General features: G+C 48.5%; 2 protein-coding genes across 7 annotated transcripts in view; one reads left to right on the plus strand and one right to left on the minus strand.

Moving 5' to 3' along the window:
* The window catches only part of cacna1fb (calcium channel, voltage-dependent, L type, alpha 1F subunit), a 55,946-nt gene extending 55,322 nt beyond the window's left edge, over positions 1–624 (minus strand). Inside the window, 1 exon segment of the mRNA XM_056422011.1 lies at positions 336–624. Within this exon segment, the coding sequence (XP_056277986.1) occupies positions 336–624 (289 nt within the window).
* A 232-nt stretch (positions 625–856) lies between these two features.
* Positions 857–19,260, plus strand: part of LOC130199019 (membrane-associated guanylate kinase, WW and PDZ domain-containing protein 3-like) — a 42,592-nt gene continuing 24,188 nt past the window's right edge. For 4 of the 6 annotated variants that reach the window (XM_056422174.1, XM_056422176.1, XM_056422175.1 and 1 more), the window contains exons 1-3: positions 857–882; positions 18,104–18,155; positions 18,233–18,470. In XM_056422174.1, coding sequence (XP_056278149.1) covers positions 872–882; positions 18,104–18,155; positions 18,233–18,470 — 301 coding nt within the window. In that variant the 5' untranslated portion in view covers positions 857–871. Of the gene's footprint in view, positions 883–7,122; positions 7,394–9,706; positions 9,752–18,103; positions 18,156–18,232; positions 18,471–19,260 lie in introns of those variants that run through there. The other 2 variants (XM_056422178.1, XM_056422177.1) reach the window with 2 other exon arrangements.

The following is a 19,260-nucleotide window of genomic DNA, read 5'->3' on the forward strand; positions in this document are numbered from 1 at the left end:
CAAAAAGGCAAAGTCAACGTGGCGGGGGGCGGACCAAACGGCCGAAACGGCTGCGCTTCGCAGCAGGGAACTCAAGTGGGGCCGGGGCCGGGACAGAGGTCGGGGCAGGGGGCGGGGCTGAAACAGGGGGGCGCCCCCGGCGTGGGGGCAGGGCCAACTGGACGGGCTCATCAATGTCTAAATGAGCAGGCTTGAGACGGTCGATAGCGACTCTCTCTGGCCTGCCCCCCATGTCCACAACAAAGTTCTTAGCGCCCGCTTCCAGGACACGGAAGGGGCCGTCGTAGGGGGGCTGCAGCAGAGACCGATGGCTGTCATGTCGAATGAAGACATACCTCGCCGCTGGCAGGTCCCTGGGGACATAGGACTGGGGGAGGCAGTGGCGAGTCGTCGGGACCGGAACGAGGCATCGGCGACGCCCGGGACACAGTCCGGTGAGAGGAGGCGGACCAGGAGCAGTCGCGTCCGCAGAAACTCCCGGGACCCGCAGGGGCTGGCCGATACCAGCTCGGCGGACGAGGCCTGGAGGTCTTCCTTGGGGGCAGAGCGGAGACCGAGCATGACCCACGGGAGGCGGTCAATCCAGTCGGCGCCCGTAAGGCCGGCACGCAGAGCGGCCTTCATGTCACGATGGAACCTCTCACAAAGTCCATTAGCCTGCGGATTGTACGCCGTAGTACGGTGAATCTTCACCCCCAGGTGCTCAGCAACTGTAGTCCAGAGCTCCGAGGTGAACTGGGGCCCCGGTCGCCGTGATGTCACCCGGCGTGCCAAAGCGGGCCACCCAGCACCCGATGAATGCCCGGGCGACCTCCGCTGCTGTAGTGGAGGACAGGGGGACAGCTTCCGCCACCTGGTGGTCCTGTCCACCATGGTGAGAAGGTAAGTATATCCGCGGGAGGGGGGCAGGGGGCCCACCAGGTCCACATTTACGTGGTCGAAGCGCCTCTCTGGCACCACAAACGGTGCCAAAGGGGCCTTTGTATGGCGGTGCACCTTAGCGCGCTGGCACGCAACGCAAGAGCCAGCCCAGGCTCTAACGTCCTTCTGGAGACCAGGCCAAACAAACCTGATGCCCACCAGCTTAGTCGAGGCCTTCACACCAGGGTGGGAAAGGCCGTGGATGGTGTTGAAAACCCGCCGCCGCCAGGCAGCAGGCACCAGCGGGCGCGGTTGACCGGTAGAGGTGTCGCAGAGGAGGGTGGCGTCGGCTGTGTCGAACACCACGTCCTCCAGCCGTAGTGCCGTAGGAGCCGACCGGAAGGCTTGAATGTCTGAGTCCGTGGCTTGGTCCGCCGCCATAGCGGCGTAGTCGAGCCCCGAGTGGACGGACCCGACGACCACCCGAGAGAGGCAGTCGGCGACCAAGTTGTCCTTGCCCGACACGTGCTGGATGTCCGTGGTGAACTCGGAAATCGCCGAGAGCTGACGCTGCTGACGCCCCGACCACGGTTCCGCGGTCTTGGCCATGGAGAACGTCAGCGGCTTGTGATCCACGAACGCAGTGAAACGCCTGCCCTCCAACAAGAACCTAAAGTGTCTGGTGGCAAGGAAAAGTCCCAGCAGTTCCCTGTCAAAGGTGCTGTATTTGCGCTCGTTTCACGGAGCTGTTTGCTGAAGAACGCCAGCGGCTGCCAGGCACCCCCCACCCACTGCTCGCACACCGCCCCCACCGCGTAGTCAGAGGCGTCCGTGGTGAGGGCGATGGGGGCAGCGGGAGATGGGTGCGCCAGCAGAGCAGCATTGGCCAGCGCGGCCTTGGCCACAGTGAAGGCTATGTCCATCTCCGAGGACCAGTCCAACCCATCCTTGGGCAGCTTTCCCCGCAGGGCCTCGTACATAGGGCGCATGAGGTGGGCAGCATGGGGAAGGAAACGGTTGTAAAAGTTCACCATGCCCAGAAACTCCTGTAGAGACTGTACGGTGCGGGGGCGAGGGAAACCTGCGACGGCCTCCACCCTGGCGGGAAGGGGGACGGCTCCCAGCGGAGTGACGTGGTGGCCGAGGAAGGTGATGGACGACAGGCCAAACTGGCACTTAGCTGGGTTGACGATGAGGCCATGTCCACCGAGGCGCTCGAACAGCTGCTGGAGGTGAGTCATGTGATCCTCCATGGATGCACTGGCCACTAGAATGTCGTCTAAATAAACAAACAAAAAAGGCATGTCTCGAAGAACGGAGTCCATCAGGCGCGGAAACGTCTGCGCCCCTTTGAGGCCAAACGGCATACGTAAAAACTCAAAAAGTCCAAAGGGCGTGATGACGGCCGTCTTTGGGACATCCTGTGGGTGGACTGGCACCTGGTGGTATCCCGCACCAGGTCCACCTTGGAGAAGACGACGCCCTGCCAGGTGGGCAGAGAAGTCCTGTATGTGCGGACGGGTACCGGTCAGCAGCGGTGGCATTGTTAAGGCGACGGAAATCGCCGACGGGCGCCAACCCCGTCGGCCTTAGTAACCATGTGTAGGGGGACGCCCATGGACTGTTTGATCGGCGCACAATGCCGAGGCGCTCCATGGTCGAGAACTCCCCTGGCGATCGCAAGCTTGGCTGAGTCAAGGCGGCGGGCCCGGGCGAACAGGGGAACCCACGGTGGTGATATGGTGCTCCACGCCATGCTTAGCCACTGTAGACGAGAACGTGGGTGTGGTGAGGTGGGGAACTGGGCGAGTAGGCGCTGATACGGGTCCCCGTGGCCAGCGTGTTTGACAGGCAGAGCGCCCAGCCCCCAGCATACAGGGTACGAGGCAAAAGAAAGGGCATCAATCAGGCGGCAGTTCTTACGCCCACCAGCAGGCTGAAAGCACAGAGGAAATCTGCGCCCAGGAGAGGCGTGGATACCGCAGCCACAACAAAGTCCCAGCCGAAACGGCGCCCGCCAAAACACACCTCCACTTGCCTGGTGCCGTAGGTACGTATGGGCGTGCCATTAGCAGCGTCCATTTGGGGCCGTGTCCACCGGCCATGGTGTCCACGGGTTGAGCTGGCAGGATGCTGCGTTGTGCGCCCGAGTCGACCAGCAGCCGCCGGCCAGACAAGGAGTCAGCGATGAATAACAGCTTGCAGTCACGGCCGGCGCCCATAGCCGCTAACGAGCGCCGGCCCTGGCGTTTCCCTGTGGTTTGAAACTGCATGGCTTACGGCACTGCTTGGCCTTGGCCCCAAACCTGGCATGGTAGTAACAGAGCCCGTCGTCGGGTTGGCGGCCGCAGTGTCTGTATAGTCCTCCATGGGCGGGGGCGGGGTGCCCTGGTGGGGCAGCAGGGCATGGACAAACTGCTGCCGGTTGGCCAGGAAAACCCTGTCTGCTTCAGCAGCCAGAGCGCGATAGTCCTTGGACGAGGCGAGGGGGGAACTGGCCAGTGCCGTGCGTACAGGCACTGGGAGCTGCCTCAGGAAAATGTGCGTAAAAAGGAAAGAGGGATCAGCCGATCCTAGCACGGCTAGCATTTTTTCCATCATCTCCGACGGCCTGCTGTCGCCGAGGCCGTTGAGGGAGAGCAGGCGGTCCGCCTTCTCCAGTTCAGACAGTTCGAAAAGTTTCAGAAGGAATGTCTTTAGTGCTTCGTACTTGCCGGCAGCCGGTGGAGCTTCCAGCAGCATCATCGCCGTGCTGTCGTCGAAGCATCCAAAGCGCCACAACGTGGAAGTACTTCGTGACATCCTGCTTTATTCCTCTGAGCTGGAATTGGGCTTCTATGTGCTGAAACCACGGCCGTGGGTTATGCTGCCAAAAGTCTGGCAACTTGACGGTAGCGGCGTAGACGTTAGCCATGTCGTTAGCCCCGGCGTTCGGTGCGGGCGGTGCGGCGGGAACGTTAACCACGGCGACGTCGTTTTCGTTGTCGGACATGTCGTATTCACTCACGGGTCACCAGTGTAGAGTTAGGAAACAGCGAGGCAGTAGACGTAGTTGCAGTCGAGGTAGTTTACTCCAACTCCACATAACATGTACAATACTTGTGCATCAAGATAGCAGCGTGACAACAACAACCTCCTTCCGGAAACGGAAGCCCTAGACTAAATAACCCGCCACTCTTAAAGGCACAGTAGCTCTTAGGTGAATGTCTCTCACCCCTGTATGTGGGTCACCACAGTTTGTTGTTTCTGTCAAAATACAATACAAAATAAAATGCGAAATAAAATATTCTTATAATATATATGGATATAGATTTTAAAATGTTTTATTGTTGTTGTTAGCATGATAATTATAACATTTTAAATAAAAGATAAATAAATCAACACATAAATAATTATAAGAGAAAGCCAGCAGTTCAAAGTATCATTATTTGAGTAATATTTTGAGGAACTTTGGTTTTACTGAAGTCTTCGTTCCGTCTATTTCTACATTTTACTGATGACATTTATGATATAAAACGTTTATAAAATATGATCCATTGTTACATATTTAACTTACAGATTGATTGAAGAATATTGAAATTACTATTCACATATACAGGACTGTCTCAGAAAATTAGAATATTGTGATGAAGTTCTTTATTTTCTGTAATGCAATTAAAAAAACAAAAATGTCATGCATTCTGGATTCATTACAAATCAACTGAAATATTGCAAGCCTTTTATTCTGATTTATTGCTGATTATGGTTTACAGCTTAAGAAAACTCAAATATCCTATCTCTAAATATTAGAATATCATGAAAAAGTATACTAGTAGGGTATTAAACAAATCACTTGAATTGTCTAATTAACTCGAAACACCTGCAAGGGTTTCCTGAGCCTTGACAAACACTCAGCTGTTATAAATCTTTTTTTTTACTTGGTCTGAGGAAATATTAAAATTTTATGAGATAGGATTTTAGAGTTTTCTTAAGCTGTAAGCCATAATCAGCAATATTAAAAGAATAAAAGGCTTGCAATATTTCAGTTGATTTGTAATGAATCCAGAATGCATGACATTTTTGTTTTTTTAATTGCATTACAGAAAATAAAGAACTTCATCACAATATTCTAATTTTCTGAGACAGTCCTGTATAATATATAATATATCAACAATGATGTCATACATTTCACAAACAGCAACTATTTATTATTAATATGTATATTTGATCCCTATATAATATATACATGTATATAATACATATATATTTGTTGGAGCAATTTATTTTTACATTTGTATTTAGTTTTATTGTAAAGTAATATTGATTATTTTTTTCCTATTTAGGTTATATATTTTTATATGTTGGAAGAGCTCTTTTCTTATCATAGTTTTAGTTTAGTTCATTGTGATTGTTGTTTAAATATATTTAGTCCTAGGATTGGTTCACTGATTGGGGAACACTGGGCACTGTGGTTATACGTAGGTGTGCGTAGCTTCAGGACCAGAATGCACCGGGGTGGCCGATGTTTTTTTTACCAGCACACGAAAGACAGTGTCAACATTTAGTTTGTTCTTTTTGTTTGTTTCGTAAATAAATTATTATAATAATGACACATGGAAATGGGCATTACTTTCTTTTGGCTGCGTCAACTCAAAGAAAAAACCCGGTGCGTCAGTGGCAATTAGATTTATAGTTTTATTTGATTTATTTGGACAAATGGCCACTACAGTATTATATATAAATATAATATATAAATGTGTATATATACAAAGATGTATATATTATATTATATATATATAGAGTATACATATATATATGTATGTATATAGACATAAAATATACATATATACATACATATATGATATATATACATATATATACAAATATATACATACAATATACAGGACTGTCTCAGAAAATTAGAATATTTTGATAAAGTTCTTTATTTTCTGTAATGCATTTAAAAAAACAAAAATGTCATGCATTCTGGATTCATTACAAATCAACTGAAATATTGCAAGCCTTTTTTTATTTTTATATTGCTGATTATGGCTTACAGCTTAAGAAAACTCTAAAATCCTATCTCATAAAATTTTAATATTTCCTCAGACCAAGTAACAAAAAAGATTTATAACAGCTGAGTGTTTGTCAAGGCTCAGGAAACCCTTGCAGGTGTTTCGAGTTAATTAGACAATTCAAGTGATTTGTTTAATACCCTACTAGTATACTTTTTCATGATATTCTAATATTTAGAGATAGGATATTTGAGTTTTCTTAAGCTGTAAGCCATAATCAGCAATATTAAAAGAATAAAAGGCTTGCAATATTTCAGTTGATTTGTAATGAATCCAGAATGCATGACATTTTTGTTTTTTTAATTGCATTACAGAAAATAAAGAACTTCATCACAATATTCTAATTTTCTGAGACAGTCCTGTATATATATATTATATAGATATAGAATATACTTGCATATAGGTTATAACTGTTTTGTTAATAAAAATCGGTAAAACAGAATTTGAAAATAATATTTTGGCAGAATTTTCCTTTAAAAAACATAATCTTTCTGTCTGTGTCTGCATATTTGTTCATGAATCTCCCATAATCCTCTCTGGATGATGTCATCATTCAGACTGTCAACAGAGCTCTGCTCCCTCCTGCTGGAGGAGAGAGGAGGAGAAAGAGGAGGATAAGAGAGAGGAGGAGAGAAGAGACCTAACTGAGTAGTTTAGTTATTTAAACCTATACTAATATATAATATTATATATATATATATATATATATATATATATACTGTATATCATATTTAATATATACTGAATATATTGTAAATACCTGTTCATTCACTGATCCACACAAACACCAGGGAGGAAGAGATGATGAGCAAACATGAAACAACAACAGTCTGTCTATATGCTGCTGTTGACACACGCACACACACACACACACACACACACACCCACGCACACACACACACACACACACACACACACACACACACACATACACACGCACACACACGCTGATGTCAGCCTTTTACCCTGAATACCCTCATCACACAGACTCCTCCCTCTGAAGGAGGAGCTCTCAATCACTTCTTTCGTCTTTTCTTCCTTTTTCCTTCCTGGGCCCCGCCCCCCTCCACACACACACACACACACACACAAACTCATGCACACACTTCCTTTATCATCACTCTCTCTTCCTTATTGCCTATGAGAGAGAGAGAGTGTGTGTGTGTGTGAGAGAGAGAGAGAGACACCCGCTTCCTCTGTGTAGTAAAGCTCCATTAAGCTACCTGCGGGCATCACACGCACGCACGCGCCGTACAGACAGACGCGTAGTGTGCGCGTGTTCGTGTGCGTGATCTTCAACCTTTTAGCACTTTGCAATTTTTCCTGCAGTGGACATCACACACTGTCACGCGTGCACGCGCTCCCCTCGTCGTCGCACGCGCGCACGCAGCAGCACCGAGGGAGCGATCGATACTCTACATCCCGGAGAGGAGTCGCGCCGCGCGGGAGAACCGGAGGACGACGGCGGAACAATGACGGTAACGGAGCACCGGGTCCCGGTTTTGGGTCCCTGTTGGTTTTCCTCGTTTGTGTGCACGAGGCACCGGGCGCGTGACCGAGAAACACGGAGCGCTCCTGCAGATACAAACGGCTGTCAGCACATTCACAGCCGAGCAAGGCAGCGCGCCTCCCGCCGCAGGGCAGCGCGCCGCCGCGCTCCTCCTCCATCACCACAGCGCCTCCTCCATCACCACAGCGCCTCCTCCATCCCCACAGCGTCTCCTCCATCACCACAGCGTCTCCTCCATCACCGTGTGAACACAACGCTGCTCTGGGATCAGTGTGAGAGCGCGCAGGTGACACCGTGCGTGTGTGTGTGCGTGCGTGTGTTTACATGCTGATCTGCGCTATAGGAGCCGCTCTTTGTCTGGTCTGGCCGGCAGCAGGAGGTTCACAATGGAGGACGAGGAGGTGCATGTACCTCCTCCTCCTCCTGAGGAGCAGGTTGTTCACGAGGAGGTGAAGCAGTGAGGAGTAGAGATGAGTGCTGCTGGACAGAAGGAGGTGCTGTTTATCAGGAGAGAGGAGGAGGTGCTGGTTCACGGAGGAGAGGAGGAGGTGCTGTATATCAGGAGAGAGGAGGAGGTGCTGTTTCACGGAGGAGAGGAGGAGGTGCTGTATATCAGGAGAGAGGAGGAGGTGCTGTATATCAGGAGAGGAGGAGGTGCTGGTTCACAGAGGAGAGGAGGACATGTGATGTGTTATAACACATTGTTATTACAGTGTTTATAGAGGTGTTATAGACGTGTATAACATACTGTAGTCCTGAGAGGAGAGGAGTCGAGGAGTCACTGAGGAGGTGAACTATCTGATCCTGCTTCTTGTCCACAAACACTCAACCCTACAGTTCCCACAATGCACCTGGATCGAGTGTTCGAACTTCACACTGAATGTGTGTTTGACTAACGTGAGAGGAGATGTTGATGAGGAGGAGGAGTACACAGTTTAAATCTCATGACATCATTGATGACATCATCACTAACTGTCTGGTTGGATGTTGAAACTTCAGAAGACGATAGAATGTTTGAGGACGTGTAGAAAGAACAGGGTCCACTTCCAGAGAACCAGATCTGATCTCAGACCTGCAGGTCCGGAGACCTTAACGCTCCGCTGCATTCACGTCTCAGTCCTCTGGGTTCAGGTCTCAGTCCTCTGGGTTCAGGTCTATGTCTTCTGGGTTCAGGTCTCAGTCCTCTGGGTTCAGGTCTCAGTCCTCTGGGTTCAGGTCTCAGTCCTCTGGGTTCAGGTCTATGTCTTCTGGGTTCAGGTCTCAGTCCTCTGGGTTCAGGTCTCAGTCCTCTGGGTTCAGGTCTCAGTCTTCTGGGTTCAGGTCTCAGTCCTCTGGGTTCAGGTCTATGTCTTCTGGGTTCAGGTCTCAGTCCTCTGGGTTCAGGTCTCAGTCTTCTGGGTTCAGGTCTCAGTCCTCTGGGTTCAGGTCTCAGTCCTCTGGGTTCAGGTCTCAGTCTTCTGGGTTCAGGTCTCAGTCCTCTGGGTTCAGGTCTCAGTCCTCTGGGTTCAGGTCTCAGTCTTCTGGGTTCAGGTCTCAGTCTTCTGGGTTCAGGTCTCAGTCCTCTGGGTTCAGGTCTCAGTCCTCTGGATTCAGGTCTCAGTCCTCTGGATTCAGGTCTCAGTCCTCTGGGTTCAGGTCTCAGTCCTCTGGGTTCAGGTCTCAGTCCTCTGGATTCTCAGTCTTCTGGGTTCATGTCTCAGTCCTCTGGGTTCATGTCCCAACACAAGGATGCAGGTCCTCCACCAGACTCACTTGACTCCGCCTCCACAGACTCACTTGGCTCCGCCTCCACATACTCACTTGGCTCCACCTCCACCTCTATTGACTGGGGCCTTGAAGATTAGTATTGTGTTTTGGCCCCTCCCAGCTCTGATTGGAGGACTGACCTGAAGTCAGCGGTTCATGTGTGGAGACGCTGCGGCCTGAACCAATCAGGTCAGTTCCTCTAATGGCCACTAGAGGCTGATTGTATTGAAGTGAACGTCGGCCATTCACTGAGCTTTTTCTTCGACTGTAGGTGTCCCTTTAAAACTGGAGAGTGATTGTGGAGGTGTGTGGTTGACCTCCCGCCTCTCAAGTCTCCCGTGATGTCATCAGTTTAACAGCCAATCACAGTCAGCCGTAGTGGTTTCTGTTTGCATGGGACTGACTCAGATTCTATAGACACACATTCCTTCACACAGAGTGCACACACTCCTCAAACACACTGGTGACATCACACAGTGGACTCTGACCCGACCAATCAGAGAGAGGGGGGAGGGAAACACGAAGAGACGGAAACCAGCAGAAACACTGAGACATGAGGGCTGAACACACAACAACACAGGTACGCGTAACACACACACACACACACTGTTGTGTAGGTGCAGGTTTGGACCCAAACGCAGCAGGCAGAGTTCTCAAGAAAACACAGGATTTATTATAAACGATCTAGCAGGAACCAAAACACGAACCGGACAGGAACAAAAACGAAGAGACAAAGAACAAGCAGAAAGACACAAGCTAAATACACAGGGGAAACGAGACACAGGTGGAGACACAGGTGGAAACGATCAGGGCGTGGCTGGGGACAATCAGGAACGAAACAGAACAAGCACAGGGAAGGAAGCGCAGGGAAACAGGAAACGAGATAGGGACTTCAAAACAAAAGAGGAAACACTCCAAATCATAACACACACACAGGTACACGTAACACACACACAGGTACACGTAACACCAGTGGTGTAAAGTAACGAAGTAGAAGTACTTCGTTACTTTACTTAAGTAGTTTTTTTGGGTATCTGTACTTTATTTTACTACTTATATTTCTGTTTACTTTTACTTCACTACATTTTGCAATGAAAACTTGTACTTTTACTCCGATACATTTCCCCTGAAACAGTATCGTTACTACGGAAAAAAATAATCATGAGACGAACATCGGGGACTGTTGTGGAACACATCGCAGCGCACCTGAACGCAGCACGAGCACCAGGTTGGGGATCAGTGGTCCTTGCCGCGTGTTTTCTCTTCCCAGTGATGCCCAGGATGCGAGCGAGCGGCTACAGATACGACTCATTTCATGTGGAGCAGCAATGGAAGCTACTCCAACAACCACGGGGACCAAGATCAACGTCCGTGGCCATATTTGGGCGAACTCTTTTCTTTTGTCGGAGTGAAAGTTTCTTCCTGCCGGATGAAGTGCCTCTCATGCCGACCGAAAGCTACGGAGATATTGGCCTTCAACAACTCACCAACCTCAGGAAACACATTGAGGTAAATTAAGATTAATCCCATGAGCCGCAACGTTAATGTTTAGTTTTGATAATCATCATAAACCTGTTAAGATATCTAGCAGTGTTGCCCTCAGGATTGTAGTACGTTATATCTTTGGCAGGAGAGGTGAGGCAGGTGTCTGATTGTCCTCCGCATGTTGTATGTTAGGCTAACGTTCACTCGCTATCGTCAATTAAATGAGACGATTAGCGTGAGTGGAGTAGACGGATCTCTAGCGAGTTAATGAGCTGAAGAAGTGTTGACAGTTGTGTGAGAATTTGTTGATTTGAGTCGTCTTAGCTATAATATAATGCTAATCATTACAGCATTATTATTATTATCATTATTTGTATTAATATTATAAGAGTGACGGTCCAGTAATGGCGACGATATTGATTTGGGACTGTTGTTGTGTTTAACTACAGAGATACAAGTACATATTCACAAATCAACTCTGGATGCATGGACAGTGCATGAAACTAAATGTATAAACCTCAAATTAAAACAAACTATTTCGTACAAAACTGTTGGTTGGGGTCATGACATGTTAGGAAGTGTTATTAATTCTATCATGTCTGTAATACTCTCACTTTATTTCAGGAATGGACTACATCAAGCAGCACATGGAAGAACCCTCCCTGCAGCTAGGTGATGCCACCAGGTCCAGTTCATCTGATGAAGAGGACTTCTTCTTCGTCATCTCAAGCGCATGACAGCAGCAAACAGCTGGATGGAGACGTGGATCACGTTGACTTGATGAAATGCTTCCCAACTGTGTTCAGGCTGTCTGTGAAGCTAGACACACTCTACCTGCATCAGGGTCTGTGAAGCTAGACACACTCTACCTGCATCAGGGCCTGTGAAGCTAGACACACTCTACCTGCACCAGGGCCTGTGAAGCTAGACACACTCTACCTGCATCAGGGCCTGTGAAGCTAGACACACTCTACCTGCATCAGGGCCTGTGAAGCTAGACACACTCTACCTGCATCAGGCCTGTGAAGCTAGACACACTCTACCTGCATCAGGGCCTGTGAAGCTAGACACACTCTACCTGCACCAGGGCCTGTGAAGCTAGACACACTCTACCTGCATCAGGGCCTGTGAAGCTAGACACACTCTACCTGCATCAGGGCCTGTGAAGCTAGACACACTCTACCTGCACCAGGGCCTGTGAAGCTAGACACACTCTACCTGCATCAGGGCCTGTGAAGCTGGACACACTCTACCTGCATCAGGGCCTGTGAAGCTAGACACACTCTACCTGCACCTGGGCCTGTGAAGCTAGACACACTCTACCTGCACCAGGGCCTGTGAAGCTAGACACACTCTACCTGCACCTGGGCCTGTGAAGCTAGACACACTCTACCTGCATCAGGGCCTGTGAAGCTGGACACACTCTACCTGCATCAGGGCCTGTGAAGCTGGACACACTCTACCTGCATCAGGGCCTGTGAAGCTAGACACACTCTACCTGCACCAGGGCCTGTGAAGCTAGACACACTCTATCTGCATCAGGGCCTGTGAAGCTAGACACACTCTACCTGCATCAGGGCCTGTGAAGCTAGACACACTCTATCTGCATCAGGGCCTGTGAAGCTAGACACACTCTACCTGCATCAGGGCCTGTGAAGCTAGACACACTCTACCTGCACCAGGGCCTGTGAAGCTAGACACACTCTACCTGCACCAGGGTCTGTGAAGCTAGACACACTCTACCTGCACCATCAGGGTCTGTGAAGCTAGACACACTCTACCTGCACCATCAGGGCCTGTGAAGCTAGACACACTCTACCTGCACCAGGGCCTGTGAAGCTAGACACACTCTACCTGCATCAGGGCCTGTGAAGCTGGACACACTCTACCTGCACCAGGGCCTGTGAAGCTAGACACACTCTACCTGCACCAGGGTCTGTGAAGCTAGACACACTCTACCTGCACCATCAGGGTCTGTGAAGCTAGACACACTCTACCTGCACCATCAGGGCCTGTGAAGCTAGACACACTCTACCTGCATCAGGGCCTGTGAAGCTAGACACACTCTACCTGCATCAGGGCCTGTGAAGCTGGACACACTCTACCTGCATCAGGGCCTGTGAAGCTAGACACTCTACCTGCATCAGGCCTGTGAAGCTAGACACACTCTACCTGCATCAGGGCCTGTGAAGCTAGACACACTCTACCTGCATCAGGGCCTGTGAAGCTAGACACACTCTACCTGCATCAGGGCCTGTGAAGCTAGACACACTCTACCTGCATCAGGGCCTGTGAAGCTAGACACACTCTACCTGCATCAGGGCCTGTGAAGCTAGACACACTCTACCTGCACCAGGGCCTGTGAAGCTAGACACACTCTACCTGCATCAGGGCCTGTGAAGCTAGACACACTCTACCTGCACCATCAGGGCCTGTGAAGCTAGACACACTCTACCTGCATCAGGGCCTGTGAAGCTAGACACACTCTACCTGCATCAGGGCCTGTGAAGCTGGACACACTCTACCTGCATCAGGGCCTGTGAAGCTAGACACACTCTACCTGCACCAGGGCCTGTGAAGCTAGACACACTCTACCTGCACCTGGGCCTGTGAAGCTGGACACACTCTACCTGCATCAGGGCCTGTGAAGCTAGACACACTCTACCTGCATCAGGGCCTGTGAAGCTAGACACACTCTACCTGCACCAGGGCCTGTGAAGCTAGACACACTCTACCTGCACCTGGGCCTGTGAAGCTGGACACACTCTACCTGCATCAGGGCCTGTGAAGCTAGACACACTCTACCTGCATCAGGGCCTGTGAAGCTAGACACACTCTACCTGCATCAGGGCCTGTGAAGCTAGACACACTCTACCTGCACCAGGGCCTGTGAAGCTAGACACACTCTACCTGCACCTGGGCCTGTGAAGCTAGACACACTCTACCTGCATCAGGGCCTGTGAAGCTAGACACACTCTACCTGCATCAGGGCCTGTGAAGCTAGACACACTCTACCTGCATCAGGGCCTGTGAAGCTAGACACACTCTACCTGCATCAGGGCCTGTGAAGCTAGACACACTCTACCTGCACCAGGGCCTGTGAAGCTAGACACACTCTACCTGCATCAGGCCTGTGAAGCTGACTCTACCTGCATCAGGCCTGTGAAGCTAGACACACTCTACCTGCAGGGCCTGTGAAGCTAGACACACTCTACCTGCATCAGGGCCTGTGAAGCTAGACACACTCTACCTGCATCAGGGCCTGTGAAGCTAGACACACTCTGCTGCATCAGGCCTGTGAAGCTAGACACACTCTACCTGCATCAGGCCTGTGAAGCTAGACACACTCTACCTGCATCAGGGCCTGTGAAGCTAGACACACTCTACCTGCATCAGGGCCTGTGAAGCCAGACACACTCTACCTGCATCAGGGCCTGTGAAGCTACACACTCTACCTGCATCAGGGCCTGTGAAGCTAGACACACTCTACCTGCATCAGGGCCTGTGAAGCTAGACACACTCTACCTGCATCAGGGCCTGTGAAGCCAGACACACTCTACCTGCACCAGGGCCTGTGAAGCTAGACACACTCTACCTGCATCAGGGCCTGTGAAGCTAGACACACTCTACCTGCATCAGGGCCTGTGAAGCTAGACACACTCTACCTGCACCAGGGCCTGTGAAGCTAGACACACTCTACCTGCACCAGGGTCTGTGAAGCTAGACACACTCTACCTGCATCAGGGCCTGTGAAGCCAGACACACTCTACCTGCACCAGGCCTGTGAAGCTAGACACACTCTACCTGCACCAGGGCCTGTGAAGCTAGACACACTCTACCTGCATCAGGGCCTGTGAAGCTAGACACACTCTACCTGCACCAGGGTCTGTGAAGCTAGACACACTCTACCTGCACCAGGGCCTGTGAAGCTAGACACACTCTACCTGCACCAGGGCCTGTGAAGCTAGACACACTCTACCTGCACCATCAGGGCCTGTGAAGCTAGACACACTCTACCTGCATCAGGGTCTGTGAAGCTAGACACACTCTACCTGCACCATCAGGGCCTGTGAAGCTAGACACACTCTACCTGCATCAGGGCTTGTGAAGCTAGACACACTCTACCTGCATCAGGGCCTGTGAAGCTAGACACACTCTACCTGCACCATCAGGGCCTGTGAAGCTAGACACACTCTACCTGCATCAGGGCCTGTGAAGCTAGACACACTCTACCTGCATCAGGGCCTGTGAAGCTAGACACACTCTACCTGCACCAGGGCCTGTGAAGCTAGACACACTCTACCTGCACCATCAGGGCCTGTGAAGCTAGACACACTCTACCTGCATCAGGGCCTGTGAAGCTAGACACACTCTACCTGCACCATCAGGGCCTGTGAAGCTAGACACACTCTACCTGCATCAGGGTCTGTGAAGCTAGACACACTCTACCTGCATCAGGACCTGTGAAGCTAGACACACTCTACCTGCATCAGGGCCTGTGAAGCTAGACACACTCTCCCTGCATCAGGGCCTGTGAACGGCTCTTCAGCATCGCAGGACTCGTCTTTAGCCCCAGAAGAGCGAGACTGACATCTGTCCATTTTGAAAATCAACTTCTTTTGAAGATGAACAATACATTTTTCACTTTAAAGTGATGATTTTGGTTGTTACTTTTGGTTCTGCTTTTTTCTGTGTTAATCGTGTTTTTATATTTTAGTAATTTCATAGTATTCATATTTTGCTAAGTTCATAGTAGCTCATACTCCTTGTTCATGGCGGCCACAGCACCCAAACAAATAAACTTCATAATTCTCAAAATGCTGACCCTTTGTTTTTTTTATTAACAGCATTTACTTTTACTTTTACTTTCAATACTTAAGTACATTTAATATCAGAAAATTACTTTTGATACTTAAGTACAAAAAAAATCAGATACTTTAATACTTTTACTCAAGTAGTATTCTCATAGGTGACTTTTACTTTTACTTGAGTAATTTTCCAGTCAAGTATCTTTACTTTTACTCAAGTATGACTTTTGGGTACTTTATACACCACTGCACACAGGTACACGTAACACACACACACACAGGTACGCGTAACACACACACACACACAGGTACAACGCACACACTTACAACACACACACTTGGTACAAGCACTTTACTTCCTGTTTTAAGACAAGCATCTTTACTTCCTGTTTTAAGACACACATCTTTACTTCCTGTTTTAAGAGACAGCATCTTTACTTCCTGTTTTAAGATGAAGCATCTTTACTTCCTGTTTTAAGATGAAGCATCTTTACTTCCTGTTTTAAGAGGAAGCATCTTTACTTCCTGTTTTAAGAGGAAGCATCTTTACTTTCTGTTTTAAGAGGACACATCTTTACTTCCTGTTTTAAGAGGACAGATCTTTACTTCCTGTTTTAAGAGGAAGCATCTTTACTTTCTGTTGTAAGAGGAAGCATATTTCCTTCCTGTTTTAAGAGCACGCATCTTTACTTCCTGTTTTAAGAGGTAGCATCTTTACTTTCTGTTTTAAGAGGAAGCATCTTTACTTCCTGTTTTAAGAGGAAGCATCTTTACTTTCTGTTTTAAGAGGAAGCATCTTTACTTCCTGTTTTAAGAGGACACATCTTTACTTCCTGTTTTAAGAGGAAGCATCTTTACTTTCTGTTTTAAGAGGAAGCATCTTTACTTTCTGTTTTAAGAGGAAGCATCTTTACTTCCTGTTTTAAGAGGACACATCTTTACTTCCTGTTTTAAGAGGAAGCATCTTTACTTCCTGTTTTAAGAGGAAGCATCTTTACTTCCTGTTTTAAGAGGTAGCATCTTTACTTCCTGTTTTAAGAGGAAGCATTTTTACTTCCAGTTTTAAGAGGAAGCATCTTTTCTTCCAGTTTTAAGAGGTAGCATCTTTACTTCCTGTTTTAAGAGGAAGCATCTTTACTTTCTGTTTTAACAGGAAGCATCTTTACTTGAATTGCTGCTTTGGGACGTTTGTTTGTTTGTTTGTTTTTCTCTGACTCACACCTCCACATATGCTCATCCATATTTAACGCACGGCATCGAGAGGCTTGTGTGTGTGTGTGTGTACATAATGAGTGTGTGTACATGATGAGTGTGTGTGTGTACATGATGAGTGTGTGTGTGTACATGATGAGTGTGTGTGTGTGTACATGATGAGTGTGTGTGTGTACATAATGAGTGTGTGTGTGTACATAATGAGTGTGTGTACATGATGAGTGTGTGTGTGTGTGTGTACATAATGAGTGTGTGTACATAATGAGTGTGTGTGTGTACATAATGAGTGTGTGTACATGATGAGTGTGTGTATGTACATGATGAGTGTGTGTGTGTATATGATGAGTGTGTGTGTACATGATGAGTGTGTGTGTACATAATGAGTGTGTGTACATGATGAGTGTGTGTGTGTACATAATGTGTGTGTGTACATGAATGTGTGTACATAATGAGTGTGTGTGTGTACATAATGAGTGTGTGTGTACATGATGAGTGTGTGTGTGTGTACATAATGAGTGTGTGTACATAATGAGTGTGTGTGTGTACATAATGAGTGTGTGTACATGATGAGTGTGTGTATGTACATGATGAGTGTGTGTGTGTATATGATGAGTGTGTGTGTACATGATGAGTGTGTGTGTGTACATAATGAGTGTGTGTACATGAGTGTGTGTACATAATGAGTGTGTGTGTGTGTACATAATGAGTGTGTGTGTACATGATGAGTGTGTGTGTGTGTACATAATGTGTGTGTGTACATAATGAGTGTGTGTGTGTACATAATGAGTGTGTGTGTACATGATGAGTGTGTGTGTACATGATGAGTGTGTGTGTACATGATGAGTGTGTGTGTGTACATAATGAGTGTGTGTACATGATGAGTGTGTGTGTGTGTGTGTACATGATGTGTGTGTACATAATGAGTGTGTGTGTACATGATGAGTGTGTGTGTGTACATAATGTGTGTGTGTACATAATGAGTGTGTGTACATAATGAGTGTGTGTGTACATGATGAGTGTGTGTGTGTGTGTGTGTACATGATGTGTGTGTACATAATGAGTGTGTGTGTACATGATGTGTGTGTACATAATGAGTGTGTGTGTGGCTCCCTGCAGTGGCCACCATCTGTCGTGTGAGCCTGAGAGTCGATGGAGGATCCTCAACAGGAAGAGAACGTTCAACATCTCAGAGACCAATTAAAACCACGTCCTCGTTAGGGGGTGTGGACGCAAGGAGGGAAATATAAATGTTCACTTTAGGGGTGAGGAATCAAGGAGGTGAAGATGCGTCCTTGCTAGGAAGCGAGGAACAGGTGTGTTCACAGGTGTGTTCACAGGTGTGATGAGGAGCCAGTGGAGCAGTCAGCGTGACAGCAGGTAAAACCAGGTGTGCTACTGAGCGTAACGTTGTTTCTTCCTGTCCGCAGCTCGGCCGCCATGTCTAAAGCGACGGCGAAGAAGCTGCACTGGCGCTCGAAGGTAACTTCTCACACCTGGAGTTCAGGCTCCGCCTCCAGCCAGTCAGCTGACCTCGCGTCCTCTTTGTCTGCCTCCAGGTGCAGGAGAGCTTCGTCCCGCTGGGCGGCGGCTCCGGTGAGCTGGGGCTCGCCATCGGGGGTGGGGCGGACTATGGCGAGTTCCCATTTGTGACCGCGGCCCCCGGGGGCGGGGCCACCGTGGGGGATATCATTTTAGAGATCGGAGGGACGCCCGTGTTGGGGATGACCCTCGGTGATGTCAGAGGAGTCCTCAACTCCTGTCCTCATCCAATCAGAATCAAGACCGTCTCACCAGGTGAGAACGCACTTTCAACATATCATCATCATGTCCTCTGTGATGACATCACTATGACATCATGTCCTCTCAAATGACATCACTATGACATCATGCCCTCTGTAATTACATCACTATGACATCATGCCTTCTGTCCCTCAGGGGCGTCCCTCTGTAATGACATCACTATGACATCATGCCCCCTGTAATGACATCACTATGACATCATGCCCCCTGTAATGACATCACTATGACATCATGTCCTCTCAAATGACATCACTATGACATCGTGTCCTCTGTAATTACATCACTATGACATCATGCCTTCTGTCCCTCAGGGGCGTCTCTCTGTAATGACATCATGCCCTCTGTAATGACATCACTATGACATCGTGCCCCCTGTAATGACATCAGTATGACATCATGCCCTCTGTAATGACATCACTATGACATCATGTCCTCTGTCCCTCTGTAATGACATCACTATGACATCATGTCCTCTGTAATGACATCACAATGACATCGTGCCCTCTGTAATGACATCACTATGACATCATGTCCTCTGTCCCTCTGTAATGACATCACTATGACATCATGTCCTCTGTAATGACATCACTATGACATTGTGCCCTCTGTCCCTCTGTAATGACATCACTATGACATCATGTTCTCTGTCCCTCTGTAATGACATCACTATGACATCGTGCCCTCTGTCCCTCTGTAATGACATCACTATGACATCGTGCCCTCTGTCCCCCTGTAATGACATCACTATGACATCGTGCCCTCTGTAATGACATCACTATGACAT

This window comes from Pseudoliparis swirei, chromosome 9 (assembly GCF_029220125.1).
Source record: "Pseudoliparis swirei isolate HS2019 ecotype Mariana Trench chromosome 9, NWPU_hadal_v1, whole genome shotgun sequence".
Classification (NCBI taxonomy): domain Eukaryota; kingdom Metazoa; phylum Chordata; class Actinopteri; order Perciformes; family Liparidae; genus Pseudoliparis; species Pseudoliparis swirei.